At 45.0% G+C, this 23175-nt stretch overlaps 1 protein-coding gene across 1 annotated transcript; it reads right to left on the bottom strand.

Moving 5' to 3' along the window:
- Positions 1 to 703: 703 nt before the first annotated feature.
- LOC307204595 (boophilin-G2-like) lies at positions 704 to 18609 on the bottom strand (the record flags this gene model as incomplete). The annotated part of the gene is made up of 6 exons (XM_079956199.1): positions 704 to 850; positions 2119 to 2158; positions 3970 to 4146; positions 7055 to 7096; positions 9299 to 9478; positions 18507 to 18609. 6 exons carry the CDS (start codon positions 18607 to 18609, stop codon positions 838 to 840), a joined length of 555 nt encoding a protein of 184 aa, XP_079812325.1. The 3' UTR covers positions 704 to 837.
- Positions 18610 to 23175: the final 4566 nt, after the last annotated feature.

Here is a 23175-nt window from a genome sequence, read left to right as displayed (position 1 = left end):
AAATGAATGTGCTTTTCTTTTCTTTTCTCTTCTCCCTCTCCTTTCCTCTCTCTGCTATTCTATTGATCTTTCAAGAGCATTGTTCTTGTTATGTACTGACGTTCTCACCCTGGGCCAGCAGGGGGATACTGTAGATAGTTTCACTCAGGTCCACAAATGCAAATAAGGGATTGAAAGTGACATTCAGTGATTGAATAGTTACACAAAATGGTTACTGTTGCGTTCTAGTGGAGCTCTATATAAGCAGGCTGGCTGAACCCTTCAGTTCAGTTCTGTTCTGGCCTGTGAATAAACAAGAGCTGTTTGAAGAATCGCTGTGTCGTCTGATATGTTCACCCACAACTTAGCAATTCTAATTTGTTCTAATTCATGATCATTATCGATGGGCTGAGGGTTTCTTTCATACCAGCCAGGGGGAACCATGATAATCTAATCTGTTGGTGAGAAGGTAGTTTGCACGAAAAAACATACCATCAAACAGAGTGCATCTCATTACCTCCCTCCTGAACTCAGGGGCTATCCCCCGGAACAAAACTTATCCTTCTCCTGTGAAGTCAGGATATCGTATTCATGCGTTTGGAACAGAACCATTGTATAAATAGCATTAAAAGGAAAAGGAAGGTTCTCTGGGTTCCCTGGAAAAGTTCTAAAGAAATCTGTGATCTTACCAGCGCCTACATGCACTCCTGCATGCATTCCTCTTCAGTTTCAAAGTTATTTTGGTTGCCATTACAGCCACCGTATATGAAAGGATTACACGTCTTGTTTTGGGAATCATAGTAAAAATGAGGATAGGCTGCTTTGCAAGGTCCTGGGTTTTTTGGTTGTTTGCATGTCTCAAGCAGAGATTCTGGCATTAGAGGAGAAAAAGAAGCACAAAGACAAGTTTCATTCATATATATATAGGTATACACTGGTACCTCAGGTTACATACGCTTCAGGTTACAGACTCCGCTAACCCAGAAATAGTGCTTCAGGTTAAGAACTTTGCTTCAGGATGAGAACAGAAATTGGGCTCCGGAGGCATGGCAGCAGCAAGCGGCCCCATTAGCTAAAGTGGTGCTTCGGATTAAGAACAGTTTCAGGTTAAGTACGGACCTCCAGAACGAATTAAGTACTTAACCTGAGGTACCACTGTATATGTGTATGTGTATTGTCATAGTTTGAAGAGCAAAGAAGAGGACACATTTGTCTACACTGACTGGCAGCAGCTCTTCAGGGTTTCAGGCAGTGAAACTTTTTCCCAGCTTCACCTGGAGATGCCTGGGATTGAATCTGGGGTCTTCTGCATTCAGAGCACATGCTCTGCCACTGAGCTATGGCCCTAAAACAAACAGAAGGTTGCATGAGCAGAGAGAGAGAGAGGTTTAAAGAGATGGGCATGGAGATCAGCAGAAGAACATGGCCATAGGTGCAGAGGGCTGCATATGCTTCCACTTCAGAATGTTTCAGTAGGTAGGCCCTTGAACCCAAGAGAAAGGAAGGAAGTAGGGGAAGTGTTCCGAGATTTGTGGACAGAGAGGCCAATACGCAGGATGTGGGAGAAAAACATAAGTAGGGAAGACCTTGGCTGAGAGTCTTGGGTTCAAAAGTGAATGACCCAGAGGATGGCTGTCCTCCTGGGGCATAAATTCCATAAATACTGATGGCAGTAGACTCTTCTGAATGATGATGACCACAGTGGTTGAGTACAGAAGACCAATTAACCAGAATGTGACTTCCTGGGAGAGCCCTGCTCCAGGGCTCCAAGTCAGTTGGGATGGCTGGATGGCTGAGTAGAGGAGCACAGCTTGGTCTGAAATACCACTGTCTCCCTCACTCATCCACCTGAGCATCACTTGAACTCCATGAAGCTTCACGATCTCAGCTAGATCTCTGCTGTAGGCCCTGCTCAGTGTAGCTCAGTCCAGGGGATGAGGGTTAGGCTGTGTGTTTATGGCCAGATCCCACTGTGTCTTGGGAGGAAACAAGCCCTGGGACCCGGGTGGAAATGACAAAGTAGTACAGAAAGAGTGGGGAAAGACCTTAAGAAGTGAGCTGCCAATCTGAAGAAAGCCAGTAGGAGTGGAAGGCAGAATGCATACGAGGGTCAGAAGGGAAATGCCACGGGGCTGTTACCTTTGCTCACCTTGAGTCAGCGCAGGATTAAACTTGTGTCCTATTAAATGGACAAGGAGAACAATATTACTGTATAGCAGGTGTGAGGGACCTTTTCTGCATGAAGCTTGCAAGTCTTAAGGTGACATCATTAGTGGGAGTGAGCATGGCTGGAAGGAAAAGTGAGTGTCAGGAGTGTGTGAAGGATCCAGGCCCTGCGACTGGTAGGGCCTCGCAGGACTGTGGCCTTCCTGAGTTTGGCCAGGAAGAGCAAGGCATGGCCGCACAGTGAGGTTTGACAGAAGACTCATAGCACCTGGTGAGAAGGGCTGGGAGGGGTATATAAGACCGGCATTTCCTTCTGGCTCTTTGCCACAGCAACATGTTACCCACCTAGCTGTGCTTTGGCTTCCTGACTCCTGGTTTCCTGATTTGTGGACTCTTGGCTTCCTGACCCCTGGACTGCTGACCCTGGACTGCTGATTCCCGCTTCCCAACCTCTACCCCGGTCCTGACGTTCCAAGCCGGGACTCCGACTGCCTGCAACCTGGACTGTGACAATGAGTGATGCTAGTACTGGTGGGAATTTCAGCAGCCAAAACCATTTTCTAGATGCTTCAGTGCTACTCTTAACCCCAAGTTACTATCCCGTTCTTGAATAAGCATTATGCCATTTCCAGACCCTCCAAGTGTCCCTATTTTTCAAGGACAGTCCCAGATTTACAGAAGCCGTCACGGTTTCTGATTTGATCCTGGAATGTCCCGCTTTTCCTTAGTACATCTCTATTTTCGGAGAAATGTTGGAGGCTATGGTAGGACGTCCCTCTTATCATTGGAGAAATGTTAGAGGGTATGGACTTATGCGAGCCCCAAGCCAAGGAGATAAGTAACAATACAACCTTTAGAAAAAGTCTAAAGGCAGCCCACTATAGGGAAGTTTTTAAATGTTAAATCTTTTATTATATGTTTATATATGTTGGAAGCCACCCAGAATAGCTGGGGCAGCCAGATGGGCGGGGCGGCACCACCAGCAGCAGCAATGGGACATCCCTATTTTCATCAGAGAAATGTTGGAGGTTATATATTTCAGCTAAGGGCTTATTGGAGCTCAACTTAAGAGTTTGGATTTGATATCCCGCTTTATCACTACCCAAAGGAGTCTCAAAGCGGCTAACATTCTCCTTTTCCTTCCTCCCCCACAACAAACACTCTGTGAGGTGAGTGGGGCTGAGAGACTTCAGAGAAGTGTGACTGGCCCAAGGTCACCCAGCAGCTGCATGTGGAGGAGCGGAGACGCGAACCCGGTTCCCCAGATTAGGAGTCTACCGCTCTTAACCACTACACCACACTGGCTCCCCAGTAAAAAGTACTGCCCAGTAAAGCTCCCCAGTAAAAAGTACTGCTTTGCTTTTCACATGATTCTACCCAGACATGCACACCTTCCCTTTTCCATGTGCCATCTGTCTGATACATTATTCACCCATGATTTTTTTGCTTCTGTTTTCAAATTATAACTTACAACCTTCCCCATTTCCTTACACTGCATACACACTGTACATTTACAATACATTTAAAAGCACACCCATTTGCCCCAAGTGCCCTACGAACTGTACTTTACCACTTGCAGACTTTGAAAACTATGTACTTTCCCTATTCTAGCATCAAAAGCTGCTTTGCTACTGACATTTTAGAAAGCAAGAATGGGAGGACCTATTCCTCAGGATGCCGACAGCTCCAGTCCCACCACCCCCACTCCCTTGATTAAAGATAAGATTGCCCAGTTTGGGAGTTATAATGCATGCGTAATGCTTAGCAAAAACTGCAGGTTCTTTTTGTTGTCTATTAAAACCATTAAAAGTGGCTCATTCTTACCAGGGTTTTCACACGCCACATAGCATTCCAAGTAAGATTTGAAATTGTTCTCGTTGCCACCGCAGCCACCATATATGAAGTGCGTACATTTCTTGTCCCAAACATCATAATAATATCGTGGGAACATAGCCTTGCATGGTCCTGTTTGTTCTGGCTGTTCGCATTTCAGAGGGAGGCCTGGGGGAGAAAGGGGTGCATAGAAATCTTACACACACTCACTCACACACTCACACTTCCACTCACACACTCACACTTCTCTTCCAAGTGGGCTGTGACAGGAGCTCTGCAGTAGTCAGGAGGTTAAAATCATGAAACAGAGAGCCCAGATGGAGTTAAACTGCTACTGCGCAGTGGCGTAGCGTGGGGGGGTGCAGGGGGGCCCGGCCGCACCGGGCGCAACATCTGGGGGTTAGGGTTAGGGGTAGGGTTAGGGGGCGCAAATCCACGGGTTAGGGGGCGCAAATTACTTGCCTTGCCCCGGGTGCTGACAACCCACGCTACGCCACTGCTACTGTGGGGAAAATTTGTGGAACAATAATGGGATATCAGCTCCACCCAAGGCATGACGAATAACAGCAACAAGCGGGGGAAAGAAAGAACATCTTACAAGTACAGGAAGAAGAGCCATGGACAGAGTAATTGCCACACATAGGAAGAACAAGGATATACTTTGAGTTCCTCACTTGTAGTTTTATAAATCATTTAATGTGTCAACACAAACAGAAATTATTAATACTGCAGTTGTTGTATAAGGGATTGTTATTAAGACTGGAATGTAATGGAAATTAATAAGATTTTGGAATGCAGAAATAAAGAAAATCATCAAATCCAGCACACAGGGAGCCACTTTATCTAAATCATATAATTTGGTATTTGAACAATTGGTATTAATGATTGTATTATAAATTGGTATTGTTATAACGAGGCTATTATTGGACTGTAATTGAAAACTAATAAAAATCATTATTAAAAAATCATTATTAAAAAAATAAAATAAACTGCCACTGCAGTTCAGAAGCAGTTAGGATTTCACCACAACAGCAATGACTGACCGGGGCTGACTGAGGATGACGAGATTTATGGGAAAATGTGGGGTCATGATATAACAAAAACCCTGAAATTGTGGTTGCCCCTTGAAATATTATGTGGCAGCTGCCACATCTTTGCCTCATTCTACATCACCAGTGGCTAATTTACATGCATGCATATATATATATATATATATGCATATTGTGTGTGTGTGAGAGAGCTGCTATTCTTTAACAGATATAGATGGCATTTGAAAGTGCTGTTCTGTTATTCAAAATCCCAATATTATCTCTTCCAGGCAAGGGGGCAGAGAAACTCTAGAGTTGCACCCAGTTACCAAATCACAGAACAGAGGCCAGGAGGGACTAGGCTGCTATTGCCATTTAGAAGAATCTGGCACATCACCACAGCAGCTTTCATGAACACCTGTTAGAGCTCACTAGGCATAATGAGGTACATGGAGCAGTGTAGGATCATGAGATAATAGCCCTGAAGCTGTGCTTGGCCTTTGAAATTTTCTGTGGCAGTCAGAGAGTAGGAAGCTGCCTCAACTTCTGCCTCATTTGTCTGCACCAGTGGTGGCTAGACTGTGGCCCTCCTGAAGAAGATGGATCACAGCTCCCATCAGCCACCACCACCATGGCCAATGGTCAGGGATGATGGGAATTGTAGTCCAGCAATATCTGGAGAGCCACAGCTCATCCACTCCGTTCTACGTGTTTTGTCAACCATCTTTCTTTCTCGCCTTCCATCATGTAAAACTAAACTAATGCCTCTCCGTGAGGTATGGGCAAAGCACGAAGCTGAGAAACAAGTAAATGAGAAGGAATGTAAAGAGGCGAGATGCTCATGATTGGCTTATCTATGGCCACAAAGCCACTTCTGAGCTAGGGAGGAGGTGGGGTTGCGGGCTTCATGCCCCTCCCCATACATGCAGGGGCTGGCTTTCAACCCCCACGATACCAGGGGAATCCTCGGACGTGTCACCCCCCCGGCCAGCCAATCGGCTGGCCCAGGAGGCGTGGCCTGCTATATTTAGGGCTGGCGCGGCCAAGGATCTCCCTCTTTCCCGCGCCTCAGCTGATCAGGTTTTCCCTCCCCTCCCACCCGTTAGGCTAGGCTACCTGACGTTGCTATGGACTTTGGTTGGTCTTCGTCAAGGGGCCTGGTAGGAATTTTTCCAATTGGCAGGTTGGCACCAGCCACTTGGTTTTGGCCTACCTCATGGCAAACCGTTGCAACTTCCGGGATGGGCGGTTAGGCATTGGTAGAGGTATTATTATGCAGATGAAGGGGGGAAAGGGTAGTCCGGTAAAGGATTCTGGGGGGCATGGTCTTGTCCTAAGCCTATGGAGGTGTGGGCCCACGGCACACCCCCAAGCGGTAACTCTGGGGGGAGCTCCTAGTTGACGTGCCTCAGCAGAACTCCCACTACTGGTGGTTAACCCTTACAGGTTAGTTGATAGGACCAATGCCTAAGCCAATACTGCTCAATTCCTGTAATCAATAAAGTTGTGGCCTAATTTGACCCATTTACTCGAATTCTTGTGTCTCGTGTCTTTATTTCTAAGGGGGAGGAGGAAACTCACCACACAACTTTATTAAACTCAATAAAAACTAGAGAATCTGCAAGTATTATTTGAGTGGTTTGGGGCACTTTCTAAAGTGGGAGCCACCACGTGACCTCCCTGCTGAAGTGGCTGAGGAGCTGACTTGACCATAAATTGGAAACAGTATACTGCCTGGTTCCATACTATTGAGCCACACAACTTTAATTGTTGAAGGAGCCCAACTTGCAGCTCGCAACCCCTTGGACCCCAAAATTCTGGATGTGTGAGCCATGAAAGACCCCAACAGGCGTCTCTTCCTTGCCCACAAGTCCCAAAGAACTGAGTGGCAAATTGAAGGGGTCCCTGCTCAGCATCTTGGTGCTTAAGCGCTCAGCACACACCTGCCCATTGTAGCCAGCTTACCTCCCATGTATGCAGGCATTCTCACTGCACTAATCATGAATCCCACTGAGATATGCAATGCAGAAAAGAACAGGACATCTCACCTTTACTGTGGGTAGTGTGAGCTGACCGACCATCCGGCTTGCCTATGAAAAGTAAAACCATAGCTATGTTATGTGGTTGATGTGGGTGCTGAGTTAAACCAGTTTAATACGGGGTTGTATAGGAAGACAAAACAGGGGTATGTGGGCAGCTGAAACAATTAGTTAAACACTCATTCAAGAATTGCTCTTACCCCAAGTTACCATTCTGTTATTTTTACTGAATTTATTCATTGTTTAAAATATGGATATACCACTAATTCATTTTTTTATTTTTTAAAAAATCAAAGTGGTTCACAACAGCTATACATCAAACCAGCCAATAAAAGCTATATAAATCAGAAAGCATATGAACCTTTGTGAAAATATATATTCTTAATTATTCTTAAATATTTAATTCTTAATAAGAATTCTTAAATATTCTTATTATGCCTGCATAATAAAAGTTTTCAGCAGGCTTTAAAAAGGTGTTATGGAAGAATGCAGCTGTGTGTCATCAGGATACTGGTGCTCCAAATCTCCTAATGACTGTTCCCAATAGTTTTATATAGATGTTTAAAAGCACTGGGGGAGGAATAGTGTCCTGTAGAACTCCATAGCACAAGTACCAGGGGACCAAGATGCACCCATTAGTGCTATTCTCTGAACACAGCCTGGAAGATACTAATGGAACCACCCTATAAAAAGGTAAAGGTAAAAGACCCCTTGATGGCTAAGTTCAGTCAAGGGCAACTCTGGGGTTGTGGCGCTCATCTTGCTTTCAGGCCGAGGGAGCAGGCGTTTGTCCACAGACAGCTTTCCGGGTCATGTGGCCAGCATGACTACAGTGGTGCCCCGCAAGACGAATGCCTCGCCAGGCGGAAAACTCGCTAGACGAAAGAGTTTTCCGTTTTGGAGGTGCTTCGCAAAACGAATTTCCTATGGGCTTGCTTCGCAAGACGAAAATGTCTTGCGAGTTCCTGCGGAGTTTTTTTTCCTCCCCCCCCCCTTTTTCTAAGCCGCTAAGCCGCTTATCCGCTTATCCGCTAAGCCGCTAAAAGCCACTAAAAGCCGCTAAGCCGCTAATCCGTCAATGAGCTTGCTTTGCAAGACGAAAAAACCGCTAGACGAAGAGACTCGCGGAACGGATTCTTTTCGTCTTGCGAGGCACCACTGTAAACTGCTTCTGGCACAACGGGACACCGTGACGAGTGCCAAAGCGCATGAAATATAGATAATCAGTCTCACCCAGGAAAACTTGCAATGGTTCCACAAGCGGCCTGTCCACTAGTTTTGTCAAGCAAGGGGAGTTGGTGACCAGTCTATATTTGTTGCACTTCACTAGGTCTAGAGCCACTGGTCCCATCACCTCCTGGCAAATAGAAGGGGAAGAAATGAAGGGAGTGAGAGATTTTACTTCCTTGGGCTCCATGACTGCAGATGGTGACAGCAGCCACGAAATTGTGACTGCAGATGGTGACAGCAGCCACGAAATTAAGAGACGCCTGCTCCTTGGGAGAAAGGCGATGGCAAACCTAGACAGCATCTTAAAAAGCAGAGACATCACCTTGCCAACAAAGGTCCGTATAGTTAAAGCTATGGTTTTCCCAGTAGTGATGTATGGAAGTGAGAGCTGGACCATAAAGAAGGCTGATCGCCCAAGAATTGATGCTTTTGAATTCTGGTGTTGGAGGAGACTCTTGAGAGTCCCATGGACTGCAAGAAGATCAAACCTCTCCATTCTGAAGGAAATCAGCCCTGAGTGCTCACTGGAAGGACAGATCCTGAAGCTGAGGCTCCAATACTTTGGCCACCTCATGAGAAGAGAAGACTCCCTGGAAAAGACCCTGATGTTGGGAAAGATGGAGGGCACAAGGAGAAGGGGACGACAGAGGACGAGATGGTTGGATAGTGTTCTCGAAGCTACCAGCATGAGTTTGACCAAACTGCGGGAGGCAGTTGAAGACAAGAGTGCCTGGCGTGTTCTAGTCCATGGGGTCACGAAGTGTCGGACATGACTAAACGACTAAACAACAACAGGTCTCCACTGGGCCTCCTGCACCCTCCCTACAGAAAACATAGTGACCAGCTGTGGGGCAGCGATGGGGAACCTGTGACCCTCCAGATTTTGCTGGGCTATGATTCCTATTAACAATTTTAAAAAGAACCTCACTAGCAGCAAAAAGAGAAATTTTGAACAGGTTTTCACTTTAAATATTTGTTAATTTTTAAAGATCAGGAACAGAAAGAAAAAAGAATTGTCCTTACCAAACCTTACACACTCGGCTTCGCAATCAAGGAGATGTAGAAAGTTGTTTGCATTGCCTCCACAGCCACTGTAACTGAAGGTCGTGCACCTGCTGCTCACAGTATCAAAGTAAAAATTCCGGTAAACTGAATGGCACCTTCCATATCTTGGACGTAATTTGCACTTGGCAGGCCGTTCCTCTTGAGGAAAGGTGAGAAGAAGAGCAATGACAAGTTCCTTATATGCCATCTCATCTTTCGAAACTCAAAAGAAGATGCCGTTTGAAGATGCGACATTTGTGAATCCAACACCTGATGTCACCTCTACCAAGCAGCCAAAGTTGGACCTTCCCAAATGAGATCCAAGAATCATATAGACCAAAGAACCCAACTGGGAGCCTAGTTGCAGAGTCTGGTTGTGGTTTCTCCCACAGCCCTTAAGAAGACTATAGCAAACAGAGGACTCAGCTACATTAGTCAATAAATGCATTATAACACTGTGACACCAAATGGTGCTATAGAGTTGTTTTTTGCAGAGTGTTTTCAGAACGTTGTTTTTTTTAATATATTTGTGTCGATCTTGCCTGAGTAAAGGTATGTGGGATCACCCTGACAATGAGGCTGCTGTACCTCCTTCCCTCTCCCTCCGCTGGTCCTTTCAAAGCTCTTTCATTCCCATGTGCTCTAGTTTATGAAAACCATTCCACATGCTATATCATCAGGAGAGCTAGAAAGCAAGCAAAGGTGTGAATGGAGGAACGAGGCAGCAGATGCAGCAGACCCTGACTTCAAATGTGTTATCCGCTGTTGAATATAGTATGTCCCTAATCTGCAAATCAAATCTATGTACAACTTGCCTGGACTTTGATCTCATTAAGTTTGCTGCTGTAATCCAAACAGAGTGTGTGAAATAATATACATTTTCCACCGGTGTGGTGGGCAGTCCAAGGGCTTTTTGGCCATATTCACTTTTATTTCCTTTAACATTCTTGAAGATAAACATCTCTCCTAGAGGCTACTCCTGCTGCATACTTTAAAAAAGGTCACTAGAAATGAGATCACATAATTTTGGGCTGCGTACACCATACCTGCCAACATTTATCCAATGAAAATAGAGATGATGATGATGATAGCCCTGTTGGTTTCTGCTCTCTTCACTGTGCAGCGAAAGTGCTTGTCACGAGACAGTCGATTGCTGTTGGGTTTTCTCAAGGGAAAGGGAGACTGGATGTGACGTACACTGGTTTCCTGTTTTTCACTGTTCACTCGGTGTTTCTCTCCGTGCTTCAGAGGAGAGAGGATGCATTCTCCGCTCCGGCAGAGGCAAGATGTTTTTCTGTAATCTACCAGCTTTGAAATGTAAATAAAGCAATTTAGAGTATGTGCACGTATTCCTCATCATTCCGCTGTGCACGGGACACTGCAAATTCAACATTTTTGGTTATGGGCCCAGAAAGACGCAGTCATCTGAATGCCGGCAAAAGGATCGGAATGCAGAGGGACGGATCGGACGCTAGCTCTGCGCGTCAAGATGATTGATGAGGTATGTGCTACTGCTCCGGGCAGCCTGCCAGCGTCTAATTAATGGCTTTATGGCTGGACTTTGACATTTTATGTCCGTTTGCCGGGCACAGGCAAAGGATCAAAGGAACAGCTCCTATGCTGGGGAAATCGAAAGTAACTTTTAAAAGTGCTTTTGGAATAAAGCAGCTGCAGAAAACAGTGACGCAGCTTGATTTAAGACAGCAGAGAGAAAGCACTTTTGAACTTGCCTTTGGAATGAGGTTTGAGGCAGCTGTAGTTAAGCAGAGTGGCACAGGCTCACATGCAGAGGCTGTTTTGAACTTGCCTTTGGAATGAGGCTTGAAGCAGCAGAGACGCAGCTTGCATAAAGCAGCTTGATTTAAAGCAGCAGAGATGACGCAGAAGGCTAATGCCAGAGTCATGATGGCCCTTCAGGATGCTTGTGGGATTCCCAAACTCAATAAGAAGAACTATGCGGACTGGGTTCTCTATGCAGAGGCTATTCTGCGGAAAGAGGGTCTGTTTGAAGTTATTACAGACACCCCCCCAGCTCCAATTACAGATGCATGGGAAGCTAAGGATTCCAAAGCAAGGGGAACTCTTACATTGATAGTATCCCCAGAAGAGCTCTGTCTATTGCGTGATAAGACCTCAGCCAGAGAAATTTGGGACGCTTTGAGAGAGGCTCACTTGAGGACAGAAGCTGGATCTACTATGTTTTACTTTAACAAGCTGCATAATATGGCTCTTGCTGAAGGTGGAGATGTGCGTACACATCTGATGGAGATGCAGAATCTGAGACATGAGCTGCAACAGAGAGGATTCAACTTTTCAGAGGCTGTGTATTCCTTCATGATACTACAATCTTTGGGTTCAGGTTGGGAGTCTGTTGCGACTCAGATTGCTGTACGGCCTACCGCTCAGCTGACAGTGGATTATATTACTGCCGTGATTCAGAATGAAGCAGATCGCCGGGGTGCTGGCTGCATGGGAAAGGGGGAGTCTTCACAGACGTCATCCCAGAGTGCAGTGGAACCACCAGATGGCACCAAAGCTTTGAAGGCAGTGAAATGCTACTCCTGTGAACGTCTAGGCCATATGAAGAGGGAATGCAAATATCCCAGGGCCAAGACAGAGCAGCGCAGCGAAAGTTCATCGCGTGGAAAAGGCCGAGGCAGAGGCAAAGGTCCAGTGTCCAGGACAACGCAGCACAAAGCAATGGTCTCACGCTTCACTCCAAAAGTTGCAGAGGTCCAGAAGACGTCTAGATCTTTCTTCGTTGTTGATTCGGCTGCAACGCACCACATGTGCAACGATAAGTGACTGTTCATGTCTTTTACACCGCAGGAAGGTGCGATTCACCAAGCGGATGACCACACAATCCCCAGTAAAGGCTACGGAACTGTTGTTCTTCACAGTTTGGACTTATCGATACAGAATGTACTTTATATGCCAGATGCCAAACATAATCTGCTCAGCGTTGGACAGCTGAATGAGCGGAAAATTGACGTTTCCTTTAAGAACAAAAAGTGCATCATCACAAAGAAAAATGATAATGTATTGTATGCTGAATATGTTGATCGTTTATATGTTTTGTATTATGATGTTGTGCAGGATGACACTTGTTGCATTGCAGGTTCTAACAAAAGTTTGCATGCAGATTGTATTCACGATTTTCATCGAAAATTTGGTCATTTGCATTTTGAGGCAGTATCTAAAATGCCTGCCTTGGTTGAAGGTATGACTATTAAACCCTGCAGGTACCACATGAAGTGCAAGGCATGCGCAGCAAACAAGGTGAAAATGGCTGCGAAAGGTAAGGTGTCTAGTAGGCAAGCTACAGAACCATACCAAATTGTTCATGCTGATTTGGTTGGACCACTAGCGCCCTCTTTGGGTGGAAATAGGTACTTCATGGTTCTCAATGATGCATTTTCCAGGTATATTTATGTGTATAATCTCAAGCAGAAATCAGAGGCTTTTCCTAGGTTCAAGGAATTCTGTGCTTGGTTGGAAAATGTGCAAGGTAAGAAGGTAAAGACTCTTTTCAGTGATCGCGGAGGGGAATTCACTTCTCAACAGTTTGAAGCTTTTCTGTCTGAGAAAGGAATTCAACACGATTTGTCTAGTCCTCGCTCGCCATGGCAGAATGGACTTGCGGAACGAGCAAATCAGACATTGCTTCAAGGGTTAAAAACCTTGCTACATGATGCAAATCTTCCAGAGAGTTGTTGGGCCGAAGCTCTCTCATGTTTCACTTACAGTTATAATCGCAGGTTATCTTCAGCGATTGGTTGTACCCCCTATGAGAAGATGTTTGGCAAGAAACCATACATCAAACACATGAAAATTTTTGGTTCTGACATGTGGGTTCACTCACCACAAAACTCCAAGTTAGACAAGCATGGTTTGCATGGTATCTTTCTAGGTTATGAGAAAGGTTCTTACAGAATAAGGATGACTGACTCTAAGACTATTAAGCTCACAAGAAGTGTTGAGTACAATGCCAAGTGGGGGGAGAATGTGGGAATTTTCCAATGTTATCCTGATGACAGTGATGAGTCTGAGGATAGTCAAAAGCAACCACAGCAACCCACACCCACTGATGAAAGTACTGATTCTGAGTCTGAAACTGAATCAGGTGATTCAGAGGATTTCAAGAGTGCGAAAGCCTCTATGCGACCCTCTGAAAGTTCTGATCAAGAATTGGAAGAACCATTGTTCACAATAGGTCACTTTTCTCCTAAAAAGGAAGAGGAGAGTGTTGAAGACCTACGGCTAATTCGCAGGTCACAAAGAGCCACAAAAGGCAGACCTCCAAAGAGATTTGCTGATGAGTTTGCTAAGATAGCAGTAACAGCTGTTAAAAGCTCCAAGAAGGTATTTGAACCTTCAAGTTTCCAAGAGATCCAGGATTTGGATTCAAAGGAAGCTGAGCCATGGTTAAATGCCATGAAGGCTGAGCTTGATTCCTTGGAAAGGAACAAAACATGGGAACTTGTTCCAGTAGTTCCAGGAATGAAACTGCTTGGAAGCAAATGGGTCTTCAAAGCGAAGACTGATCAAAATGGCAAGATAGTCAAACACAAAGCCAGATTGGTAGCCAGAGGTTTTGCACAGGTACCAGGTGAAGACTATCACGAGACCTACTCACCCACAGTGAGGTATGAGAGCATTAGGCTTATGCTCAAGCTAGCTGCAGAGGAGAATTTACACATTAGTCACCACGATGTGAATACAGCTTTTCTGTACGGATCTCTAGATGAATCACTTTATATGCTTCCACCTGATGGCGTACAGGTAAAACAGGGATATGTTTGTGCTCTGAAAAAGTCCCTTTATGGTCTCAAACAAAGTGCACGGTGTTGGCACACAAAACTCACTGAGGTATTGTTTTCTCTAGGTTTTAAGCAAGGGAAAGCAGATCCATGTGTATTTGTCAAAGAGGAGGGGCAAAAGAAACTGTATTGTTTGTTTTATGTTGATGATTTATTATTCTTTTGGAAAGATGTCACAATGTACAATAACGCCCTAGCTCAACTGAAAGAACACTTTGACATGAAAGATCTTGGTGAGGTAAACAACTACCTATCTCTGGAAATAGAAAGAGATCAAGATGGTAACATTCTAGTACACCAGTCACGGAAAATTGCTGATGTGTTAAGCAAACTAAACCTGATGGATGCTAACCCTGTAGACACACCGATGACAACAGGTTATCAGGTAGATGACACTGAAGAAGCATTTTCTGACACTACACTGTACAGAAGTGTGCTAGGCAAGCTAAACTTCATTGCCAGATGTTCAAGACCAGACATTGCTGTTAGCTGTAATTTGCTAAGCAGACAAGTCAACAATCCTACTGTTAAGGATTGGAAAGCTCTGAAACGCATAGCGCGGTATTTGAAAGGCACTATGCATTACAGACTGAGATTTAACAATCAGAAGTCTGGTGGTCTTGAGATATTTGCAGATGCAAGTTTTGGAAGTGACACTACAGACAGGAAAAGTACTTCTGGAGTTTGCTATATGTACAATCAGGGTCTATTTGATTGGTCGTGCAAGAAGCAAACAACAGTTAGCTTAAGTACTTGTGAAGCTGAACTGAATGCACTGTCTTATTCACTTAAGGATTGTGAATGGTTGTTACAATTGTGCAAAGACATGAAAATTCCTGTCAAATGTCCAATCCAGGTTTACCAGGACAACAAAGCATGTTTGGCTTTGCTGAATTCTGAAGGTTGTAAGCAAAGCACGAAGCACTTGCAATTGAAGTTGCAACATGCTAGGGAACGTATTCGGAAGGGACTCGTAACGGTGTCCTATATGCCAGGTAATGAAATTCCTGCTGATGTATTGTCCAAGATTGTATCAAGGGATCAACACTGTACCTATGTGCAGAAGTTGGGTTTGTACTGATATTGTACGAACACGCTGCCCAGTGATGTTCACAGAAAGGGGGAGGATGTTGGTTTCTGTTCTCTTCACTGTGCAGCGAAAGTGCTTGTCACGAGACAGGTGTTTACATTCCACAGTCGATTGCTGTTGGGTTTTCTCACGGGAAAGGGAGACTGGATGTGACGTACACTGGTTTCCTGTTTTTCACTGTTCACTCGGTGTTTCTCTCCGTGCTTCAGAGGAGAGAGGATGCATTCTCTGCTACGGCAGAGGCAAGATGTTTTTCTGTAATCTACCAGCTTTGAAATGTAAATAAAGCAATTTAGAGTATGTGCACGTATTCCTCATCATTCCGCTGTGCACGGGACACTGCAAATTCAACAAGCCCATCCATCATAATAATTGTTAAATTGTGGGTGAACATATCAGATGACACAGCGATTCTTCCAACAGCTCTTGTTTATTCACAGTCCAGGACAGAACTGAACTGAAGGGTTCAGTCAGCCTGCTTATATAGAGCTCCAGTACAACGTTACTGTAACAACTTTCTAAAACTATCCAATCACTGAATGTCACTTTCGATCCCTTATTTGCAAAACTATCTACAGTATCCCCCTGCTGGCCCAGGGTGAGAACTTCAGTACATAACAATAATAGTAATAATAATAATAATAAATAATGGCCCACCCTTCTGACTGGGTTGCCTCAGCCACTCTGGACAGCTTCCAACATGTAAAATAACAATCATTAAGCATTAAATATATATTTTTTTAAAAAAACCTCTCTTTACAGGACTGCTTCCGGATGTCTTCTAAAGGTTGTATCTCCTTGATCAGGGATTGCATAACTCCATCCCCTAAGAGGGACATTTCAGGGCCAAATCAGAAACTGTGCCAGCTTTTGTAAATCCGGGACTGTCCCTGGAAAACAGGGACAACTGGAAGGTCTGATACACACCACACATTTAAAGATCATGACTTCCCACAAAGAATCCTGGGAACTGTCCTTTGTTAAAGCTGCTGGGTGCTGTAGCTCTGTGGCCTACAATACAGTTCTCAGGATTCTTTGGGGGGAAGCATCGTGCGTTAAACATCTGGTGTGTGGTCAGCAATTGTTTCCAAGGGCTGGATGGGGGAAAGTATGGGAGCTCCCGTGTTGTGATCTGAGGAAACTTTTTTTTTTTTTTTAATTGCATGCTGTTCTTGGAAATAACTTCATGTGATCACAAAGCCCTCTTTCAAGAAATAATTCTGGCTGTGTTTTGAAAATGCACTAAATATATTGCACTTCCTAGTGTAATAAAAAAATTTAAGGTCTTGTATATATAATAAGTGTTCATAAATGTACCAAGCAAACACGTACATAAATATATAAACCACCTGTCTGAAGCAGCACAGGAAGATAGTCCTGAAACCATTTTGACTGCCAAACTCATCAAATGTTTCTCTGCAAGGAGAGAGGGGGTGAGAGAACTTTCCCATTGTCTCCGGAATTAAGTAATTACCATCTCAAAGGAATGGCCAGACTACCAGAAAAGGCAATCAGATAAGGCATTATCAGATAACCCGGCAGACAGGAAAAACAACAACATTCAAATTTCTGTTGTAGACCGCCTTTTCTGTGATGTAGGTATGATGTTTGTGGGGGGTGGTCTGGGGCTACACCCCTTCTGTGATGTATGTATGACGTATGGAGGGGTGGTCTTCAGCTGCAGGGCAGGGAATTTCAAAATGTACGGTATATATAAGGGTGGGCACACCTTTGTTCTGGGTCCTCCTCCGCTCTCCTGTTACAGGGTGGAGTGACTGAACCCTGTATGGAAACATCCACACTAAACTTTGAAAGCAATATTATACCGCTTTAAACTGCCGTGGCTTCTCCCAAACTATTTTAAAAGCTGAAACTTGTTTTTTTAAAAATAAATAAATAAATAAGGGTGCTTAAAAACCTGTGATAAGAAAAACTGCCACCTTCCCCAGTGCTTCTAATATTAGATAGTTCAGCACACTCAGGAATCAAACGTTTTCTGTCTCTTTTGTAGGGAATGTATATATATTTTTGTACATTCTGCAATGTCAATTTTTAGGAAGCCTCTATTTCCCCCGCCCTCAGAGATCAGACCCTCCAAGTGTCCCTATTTTCCAGGGACAGTCCTGAATTTACAGAAGTTGTCCTGGTTTCTGATTTGATCCTGGAATGTTCTGCTTTTCCTTAAAGTAAAAGTAAAGGACCCCCTGACAGTTAAGTCCAGTCGCAAATGACTCTGGGGTTGCAGCACTCATCTTGCTCTACTGGCCAAGGGAGCCAGCGTTTGTCGGCACACAGCGTTTTCAGGTTATGTGGCCAGCATGACTGAGCTGCTTCTGGTGAACCAGAACTGGAGCAGTACCTATTTATCTACTTGCACTTTGAGGTGCTTTCGAACTGCTAGGTTGGCAGGAGCAGGGACCGAGCAACGGGAGCTCACCCCATCGTGGGGATTCAAACCACCAACCTTCTGATCGGCAAGCCCTGGGCTCTGTGGTTTAACCCACAGTGCCACCCGAATCTCTCTTTTCCTTAGTATGCCCCTATTTTCATCAGATAAATGTTGGAGGGTATCATAGGTGCCAACTCCCTGGGGCCCAGGGCGCCAGAGCACCCACAAATTTCGATGCCAGGGCCATGCACACTACATGGCACCCACAATTGCGGCACCAAGTTGGCACTCCTGGAGCATACAGAATAGGACATTCCTGTGGCTTTTTTTTAGCCGGAACACACCGAAACTCAGTTCTGGCACCTCTCAGATTGGCACCATTGTCATTCTAAGAGAACAAGGGAGGCATTCACGGTGAGTTCTAGCACCTCTTTTTCTAGAAAAATAACACTTCAGCAGTAGTATTAGAACTACAATTGGGATTCACTGTTAAACTGCTCTGGAAATAGAGGGGAATGGGCATTTTCTAAAAACTCTCAACAGCCTTAACAATTCACATTTCCCAGGATACGTTGGTAAAAGCTATGGCTGTTTAAAGTGGTATAACACTGCTTTAACGGTATAGTGCTGATGGGACCTTATGTATCCATTAGGATGAAAGTCCCAAGCTGAGAGGGAAGTATGCAGGCATGGCCAACAGAATGCGAAAAGGCAGAGCATTTGTTGCCCAGTGTTGGAGGTGAGTGGCACACGCCACAGAACTGTTCTCATGATATTAGCGCAAAGCCTGTGCCTCCAGATCCCATTCCGTTCTGCATTGGATGCCTAACTTGCAGGGAGGCCCAGCAGACTTGAGGCATATGAGGGCTAGAAAAATGGAAGTCTTACCTTCCCAAATGGCATCCAGAGAGGAAAACAAACCGTGCACCTTAGACCAAGGTGCCAATAATCCCATGATGAAGGCCAGGAATACAATGATATTGCACTGCATGGTGGCTGCTTGATGTGAATGCTCAGTGCTGAGAGGAACAACTTTATATAGTGATGTAGAGCAAGATAGTCATCTGGACATCAAGCACAAGTTTTTAATAGGCAGGGACACTCTGAAGCACCTCTGCTTAGAGCAAGATAACCTCCTGTCCTTAAATGAGGACTGTTCCAAACCAGGAACATAGAGGAGCCATCAAGTTCTTCAGCATAACCTTGGCATAGCCAGAAAGAGATCTGTTCCCATAAGATGGTGATACAAACCCAACAGGTGTGACATGGAAGATTCAGAACGGATACAATTCTTCTTGCAGAACATAGTTGGCCACCAACTCAGGGTTCATTCTGACTTCCTTTTGTACTGCATTTCTAGCTTTAAAGCTCAGTGTTCAAGTTCCCCTCCCCCCTCCGCCCCCAGCACTTTCCCCTTGAAAGTTTGCTGTTTATCATTGAATCAGAGCAAACCGCAGAAAAGCCAAGTTGCCATTGGTTTTGATTTAGCATTAAAAAGTGGGCTTTCCTTGTGTTATGTACTGAGTTGAATAGGATCCAAAATGCAGCAGTCTGATTGGTCCTAGAACAATAGGATCCAAAATGCAGCAGTCTGATTGGTCCTAGAACAATAGGATTCAGAATGCAGCAGTCTGAGTGGTCCTAGAACAATGCAGCAGTATGATTGGTCTGCAGGAGCCACCCAATCCAGCTCCAGATGGAAGTGAATCCACAACCTGATTGCCCTACAGGAGAATTCTGGAATTAGCCAATCACGTGCAGCCCATTGTGTAAATAATGTATATAAAGCAGATACTTTGGGGAAACATTCATTCCTCATCACCACTATGAGCTGCATAAAGAGCATGAAATCCACTCTCGACTCTGAGTATATTTCACCTTGGTTAAAAAAAGAGAGAGAACATGCTCCCTTGGAACCAGCCTTGCCTAGCTCCTATTTTTGTCTGAGGGAGGGAGCCATCCACTAGCTACCCAGAAATTCTCCTCACAACCTACCTTTCCTCCCACCAACAACTGTGGGCATGAATATTGTGGGAATGTTCAGGGTAGCAGCAGTGGCGTAGCGTGGGTTGTCAGCACCCGGGGCAAGGCAAGTAATTTGCGCCCCCCTAACCCGTGGATTTGCGCCCCCTAACCCTACCCCTACCCCTAACCCCCAGATGTTGCGCCCGGTGCGGCCGGGCCCCCCTGCACCCCCCACGCTACGCCACTGGGTAGCAGGAGAGGATATGTATTGTTTATTAATATCCTTCCTAACTTGCACTGGCAAGTTCCTTTCCGTAGCAGAGCGCCTTCCCCTTTACCCAGCAGAAAACTAGTTGCAAACTCGAGTGAGTTTCTTAAGACAATACGTAATTCAATCTGGCTTGTTCAGATTGGAATGTGTTCTAATATTTTCCTGGTAAGACCCCTTGAATCCCTCCTAAAAGAATAAAGACGCCACAGTATTATTCATAAGCAACAAAAGAAAGTTTACTCCTCATGATCAGACAGAGCACTGTGTGATCCCTGAAGGCAGACTTTAGGTTTAAAGTTACAAATGTATAAAAATAGGTTTATGCCATAAGGGGGATGACCTGAGGGACTGCTTGGCTGGCAGCCAGCAGCTCATTCCAGGAAGTTTGCAGGGCGAAAGGAAGATGGAAAAGAGATTGGGAGGGGCAGCATTCCTTGGCCTTTGACCAGGTCTGGAAAGGTCATGCCCACCCACTAGTCACCAGGAAGAGGGCCTTCTCGGTAGTGGCGCCCACCCTGTGGAACACCTTCCCATTAGATGTCAAAGAAATAAACAACTATCTGACTTTTAGAAGACATCTGAAGGCAGCCCTGTTTAGGGAAGCTGTTAATATTTGATGAATTATGGTATTTTAATATTTTGCTGGAAGCTGCCCAGAGTGGCTGGGGAAACCCAGACAAATGGGTGGGGTATAAACAATTTATTATTATTATTATTATTATTATTATTATTATTATTATTACATTCCATCAACTGTTTAAAAGAGAGTTGAGGGAACTTTGGCCCTGAAGACACCATTGGGCCCCAGTTCCCATCAACCTCTGATAGCACAGCCAGGAAGGCTGTGGGGGGGCGGGGTTTGAGTACAGCTTAGTCATCCCTAGTTGAATGTGTGTTGCTTTCATTTCTAATTATTTTGTTGTTATTGTTTAGTCGTTTAGTCATGTCCGACTCTTCGTGACCCCATGGACCAGAGCACACCAGGCACTCCTGTCTTCCACTGCCTCCCGCAGTTTGGTCAAACTCATGTTAGTAGCTTCGAGAACACTGTCCAACCATCTCATCCTCTGACGTCTAATTATTTTACAAACATGTTTTTTTTAAAAAAAAGTGCAACATAAATACTGCAACAGCAGAAGATGAATTCAGTCGAACACCCTAGCAAAACAAGAAGGGCTTCTAAATGGATTTTCACTTCAAACATTGGATATTTTTAAAGGTTTATTAGTCCTCACCAAACTTTTTACACTCTTCAAGGAAGAAGAAGAAGAAGAAGAAGAGTTTGGATTTGATATCCCGCCTTTCACTCCCTTTAAGGAGTCTCAAAGCGGCTAACAATCTCCTTTCCCTTCCTCCCCCACAACAAACACTCTGTGAGGTGAGTGGGGCTGAGAGACTTCAGAGAAGTGTGACTGGCCCAAGGTCACCCAGCAGCTGCATGTGGAGGAGCGGAGACGCGAACCTGGTTCCCCAGATTACGAGACTACCGCTTTTAACCACTACACACACCAAGGCACTGGGTGAGAAAATTAAAGTTGTTTCCCATTGCCTCCGCAGCCACTGTAAATGAAGATCCTGCACATCTTGCTCTTAACATCACAGTAATAATTTCAATGGAAATAATTGCATTTTCCATATTCTGGACGAAGGGTGCATTTGCTAGGCATAGTTTCTGGGGGAAGGGTGGGAAGAGGATGAATGAGAAGATCCATAAAAGTTATCCATTCTTGTGAAACAGAAAGGAAAATGCCATTCCCCCAAATAATCATGGGAACTATACTTTCTAGGGGTATGAGGAATCATACCTGTATGGACCACTACAGAACACTTTTGTGTGAGGGAAGCCATGTGCTCTTGATGTGCTTTCAATGTTTGGTGTGTACAAAGCCATTCTTTCCAAAGGCTTTATGGAGGGGGTGGATAGAGGTGCTCCCATGTCATGATTTGGGAGCACAATAACTTCAATTTGTATTCTGAATGTTCTTATGTGATGCCAATAAAGGTTACTTGACTTGAATCACTTCAGTTGACTCTTTAGCACTCTTTCCAGAGACTTTCCTGCCTCTGTTTTGAAAGCACACTACAGAAACTCCACTTCCTGGCCTCTAGGAGGTGCTGCTTTTACCTTTAGGAAAGTTATAGAGAATTAAGGAAGAGTTACATTCCCTCTAACACCTCATATTGCTGCAAGTTGAAATGTCAAGATATGAATTTATGAAACTGAATTTGTAAATCAGAAACCAAATGGTGAATTCTGACAGGGTCAGTTGCTTTTTAAACGGAGGGGACTAGGGGTCTCTGACAACACTCAGCACCAGAGCAATCTACAGGTCCCATGCCAGAAAACTGTCATCATGATGGCGCTAGTCCAAACCTCCCAACCCAGTCCAATCTGCAGGGGATGTCTGGCAGCTTACAGACTTGAAGCCTATGAGGGCCAGAAGTTTTACTTGCTGAACAGGCAAAGAAATCCTGCTTCTTGGACAAAGGTGCCAATAATCCCACGATGAGGACAAGGAGTGCCGTGTTAATGCACTGCGTGGTGGCTGCTTGATGTGAATGCTCAGTGCTAAGAAGAGCCATGTTATATAGTATTCAACAGTGATATGGAGGGAGATAGTCATTTGGACATCAAACATTTGTTAATAGGCAGGGACATACTGAAATAGCTCTGCTTAGATCAAGGCAACCTCCTGCTCGTGAACAAGGACTATTCTGAACCAGGGACATGGAGGAGTTTGCTTGCATGGCCATCACTCTGTACACCAGCAGAGGGGAACCTCCAGTTGCCGGGCCAGATTAAGCTGAACAAGGTTTCCTAATGTAAAGCCTGCAAAACCATTTCCCTCCAACCAAATGCACTTGCCCCACACCTAATGTCCCATGTGACATCACATCAGGTGTGTGGCAGGTGAAGTCACAACTGCAAGGAAACCATTGGGAGCCTCAGTGTACATTCAGCAGGGCCATAGCTGTCAACTGTCCCTTATTTGGCGGGAAAGTCCCTTATCCCAGTGCCGTTTCCCGCTGCTGTCCCTTATTGATGATATCCCTTAAATTTCCTGGGTTTCAAAGGAAGCAGCTCCTCTCCCTCCCTCTCTGCTGGCCAGGGAGGAGGGAGGCTCCAACTGTGTTGCTTGGCTGCGTTGCTCACCCAATAAGGAGTCTAAGAACGACTGGGGGGTGGAGCTTGCATGCCTTGTGCCGATCAAATTGGCCGCGTTGCCTGGGGACTCGCTTTTGGTCAGTGCTTCCCAGCAGAGAGGTGACGGTGGTTTTCCTTGCTGCATCCCCTTTGCCGGGTTGCTGTGCTGTGGGAAC

This window comes from Podarcis cretensis (genome assembly GCF_951804945.1).
Source record: "Podarcis cretensis genome assembly, chromosome: 15".
Lineage (NCBI taxonomy): Eukaryota > Metazoa > Chordata > Lepidosauria > Squamata > Lacertidae > Podarcis > Podarcis cretensis.
The sequence above is the reverse complement of the archived record's forward strand: the minus strand, read 5'-3'. Positions and strand labels throughout refer to the sequence as shown.